The sequence below is a fragment of the Hipposideros armiger genome, unplaced genomic scaffold, assembly GCF_001890085.2.
Source record: "Hipposideros armiger isolate ML-2016 unplaced genomic scaffold, ASM189008v1 scaffold_400, whole genome shotgun sequence".
NCBI classification, from domain to species: domain Eukaryota; kingdom Metazoa; phylum Chordata; class Mammalia; order Chiroptera; family Hipposideridae; genus Hipposideros; species Hipposideros armiger.
Window position 1 is genome coordinate 385901 of NW_017731750.1, and position 4120 is coordinate 390020.

At 34.9% G+C, this 4120-nt stretch overlaps 1 protein-coding gene across 3 annotated transcripts in view; it reads left to right on the top strand.

The window, feature by feature from the left end:
- Positions 1 to 2651, top strand: part of LOC109393965 (S-adenosyl-L-methionine-dependent tRNA 4-demethylwyosine synthase-like) — a 225135-nt gene extending 222484 nt beyond the window's left edge. For all 3 annotated transcript variants that reach the window (XM_019663723.1, XM_019663725.1, XM_019663724.1), the window contains one exon: positions 1484 to 2651. In XM_019663723.1, the coding sequence (XP_019519268.1) occupies positions 1484 to 1705 (222 nt within the window). In that variant the 3' untranslated portion in view covers positions 1706 to 2651. The remainder of the gene's footprint in view (positions 1 to 1483) is intronic.
- The last annotated feature ends 1469 nt before the right edge of the window (positions 2652 to 4120 follow it).

A 4120-nucleotide genomic window follows, 5' to 3' on the forward strand; every position in this document is an offset into this window, starting at 1 on the left:
CAGGTAGTAGACTGTTGTCAAGTCCCAGAAGTGAGGGCCTGTGTTAGGGTGGTGTTGGGGCACAGTGATAGAAATGCTGCTAAGGAAGAATCAGTGGTAGTGGGCTGTTTTTTCGATGTGAGGGGCCAGGGAGGGAAAGAGCACCTTTGACTGTAGTTTTGAGGTTCAGTACCTGGAGGTGACAGTGATTGCTTTCACAGTAGCAGAGAACATTCAAGAGCAGTCAGTCTTGGGAGGGAAAATGTCGGGGACATAAGGATTTTACATCTTGAATTGTAAAGTTCATAGTGCCCTTGGGGCACCATTTCAAAGAGTAATCTTATTAGAAGAAAATTTCTGATGATTCATAGATAAAGCTTTCCATTTGTTTAGCATTTTTCCCCTTAGAAAGCTCTTAGCTATTGGGTAAAAAATCACATCATTACAGCACAGGGAATATAGTCAATAATATCATAATAACTTTGCACGGTGACAAATGGGTACTAGACTTAGTGTGGTGATCACACTGTAAGTTATATAAATGTCGAATCACTATGTTGTGCATCTGAGACTAATATATTGTATGTCAACTGTACTTTAATAAAAAAAACCTGTTAAATTAGATGTAATTTAAATTCAACATATTTTAATATTCTAAATCCAGGTACTTATATATTTTCAATGTGTTCCTCAGCTAGGATATGAAATTGTTACTTAATGTGGTTCATAATCAGGGTTTTTTAAAAGACAGTGGCAAAACAGATTTCTCTGTTTATAAATCGAGTATCAACTTATACATTTACAGGAATGAATGCCAAATAAATGCATTGAATTAAAAGCCTCCAACATTAGTAGTTCCTTCAGAGCTTGCTTAACTTACTTTCTTCATTCCTGGTTGTTATTCTACAGTGACTCTTTAGAAGCAATTTTCTTAAGAAAGTATAAATTGGATTCTTTCCTTTTATTTAATTGAAATTCCTAACAAGGCTTTGCACTAATGAGATATTGTATCTGTGTTAGGCTAAAAAGGCTAGTTTGAGTCATTAAGTTAGCATTTCAGAATTAGAAGTCATCACTATTAACGCAAGCAAAGTTTAGTAATAAAAAGGATTCTACTAGGTGCTACTAACACAACCATGAAAATTCATACCAGATAAAAAATAGCAATGAGAGGAATTGGCTTGACCATTAACACATGATAATGCCAAAAAAATTAATTAACCCTCTTTCATTATACTTCTCAAGATAAACTTGACTTTCAGTTCCAGGATGTATTCTTTATTCAGCAGTTGGGTCTGCCAGGTTCAGCATGGTGCAGCCATAAGGGAAAAGAAACTCTCCTTTGATTATAGTGCATTCTGCTTTGATATGGAACCATATCTGGAGGATGAAAGAATTTTCTTTAACATGACAGGGCGAAAAGATCAGGCTCATTTTTTCATGTTTATTTGATTTTTTTAATGGATGTTTTTACTTCTGACCTGACTACTTTTTTTCTTTCTAGTTTAAGATTGATAGAGAATGGTGGACGTGGATTGATTATAACCGCTTCCAGGAGCTCATCCAGGAATATGAAGACAGCAGTGGGTCAAAAACTTTCAGCGCAAGAGATTATATAGCCAAAACTCCTCACTGGGCATTATTTGGTGCCAATGAAAGAGGCTTTGATCCCAAGGACATAAGATATCAGAGAAAGAACAAAACAAAGGATATTTCTGGATGCTGAGATTATCTTAATTTAGGATACTGAAGGACAAAAACTGATTCCCCAGAATGTTCTCGGACTCCACTGTGATTTTTCCAAGGACAAACCACATAAATTGTATTTCATACACAGGAGATTGTAAGGTAGAATGTGGGGATGCAAGTCCCATCCTGGGGTTCGGGAAACAACATCCACAATTTGAGTGCCTGGGACTCAGCCTCACCATTTCTTTCCAGAACTCAGTCCCTTTCCTGATTTTACTTCTGAGAAGAAAATCATTTGGGGAGAGAAGTGCACAGTCAATATTAGAATTTATCTCACAGCTTTGAATTATAACTAGTAAGACTCCCTACAACGCTATTCATGATAGTCTTGTGTGGAATGAGTATCTGTTCCTCTTCTGTGGATTATACTGCCCTGTGGTAAATGTGTCCACTCCCTCTAAGATCTCCATCTCCTTCTTATATCTTAAGAGAATACCTCCTGAAAGTAATTTAAGTTGTCATAATTCTCAATTATTTTCGAATACTGCATAGATTACTTCAAATTTTTGCTTAGTGCCAACCCTTTAGATATTGAATTGGTTGTAAAACTGTGCTAGATCTATTCCGTTCCCATACAGATTGCCATAGAAGGTAACATATCGGCTGGATTTGAGTAAAAGCTCTCCTTTGTAAGAATTGCTGTCTGATGTCAGTGAATAATTAGCCTCACAACAAACTTTGAAACAATGAGTACAATTTGCTTTTTGTTTAAAAAGTTAGTGTTTAAGCCCCTTATGAGTACACATATAGCAAGTCTCCATTTTCTTTCTCTCTTATAGCCCTAGCTACTTTATGCAATCTGTTCTTTAAGGTTCAAGTTTTTTCTAATTGAAAACATCATTAAATACTCAATAGTTTCTTAAAATATCATTGTTATTTTTTAAATTCTTTTATAAATTTTAATAAAAAATTTTTTGTAGAGACTTAGAACACAAATTTTGTTTTTGAGTGTTTGTTTTAAAGATGCTTCTTGTCCTCCCATGATTTTAAGCCCTATCAGACTCACCTTCCCCTTGTATATCAGCTATTTCATAATACCCTCTCCACTCTGAAGTAAAATTCATAGATAATGTAATCTACCTACTCATTTAGTTGAAAACTGGGCACTGTATTTCTAAGTGATAGAGTCAAAATACTTCCCTCTCTTGTGATGTGGGATAGGGACCAAGTATCGCAGAAATCACATGTTCTTTCTGGAACCCACCACATCTTCAAGCTTATGTTCAGTTCAGTCTTCAGTTTTGTTGACTTATGAGAGACAAAAGACTGGAGTGGTCTAAGTCAGTGAGGCAGGATCTCATTGAAACTCAGATGTGTTAGTGCTTATTGAATAGAGATGGAAAAACACCTTAAAATAGAATGAAGTATTTAAAAATAAAACAAACAGCAAGAGGTTATGCAAAGGAGCCCACAGATGAGTTCCTATTTGTGTCAGGTAACTGAGCATCTAGTTGTGGGAAAATACTTCAGGGGCTACCATGAGGAGTGAAGCAGGAGGCAGAGCCCACGAAGCTTTGGACCATCCCTCAATCTCTTTTTAAACCAGGCAACTCTGCTTTTATTTTTTTAATGTATTGAAGTTCTACTTAAGATTTAACTTAAACAAAGATACGCGTATTCTCTTGCTTCAAAGAAAAAAAATAACCTCTCAGCTGCAGAGTGGGCCCTCCTAACTCCATTAACTTTAGGTATATAAATGAGTAGTTTTTCTTCCCCCCAGAAAAATGTTTGCTTTATATTAAAAAATAAAAATAACATGGCATATTAATCACAGTGCACAGTCACAACACAAAGATTTCAATGCCTAGGAAAAGTACAATGAAATCCATGTGAAAAAATTCAGTAGGTTTGCTGAGCAGTATTAAAGTAGAAGAGAATGAGAAGCTTGAATATTCTAAGAAGTTGAGTGAGCTATTTAAAAAATAGCATCCTAAATGACCAATGGGAGTTATAATTGGAGTTTGAGCAAATGATTCTAACATTCACCTGAAAAATTAGTCAAACGGAAGAATAATTACAAAATTCTAGAAAAATAAAGGAAAATTGCCTTATAAGATATAAAAACATGTTATCTAAAAATAATTAAAACAATATGAAATGAAATCAATTCTCAAAATGATGCAGTAAGGACCTTAGTGAACTCTATCTCCTTTTCAAACAATGAAAATATGGGCAAAACAACTAAAATCTATGAATTTTAGAATTCTGACATTTAACTTCAAAGCTTCACAACAAACTGAAAATCATCTGTTAAGAGAAACTACTGGACTGCAATAAAATTAACTGTTGGATTCTCATCTGAAAACATGGAAGCCAGAGATAGTGGGATGATATCTTCTAAGTGCTGAAAGAAAAGACTTTCAACCAAGAATTCTATATCTAGTTAAATCCT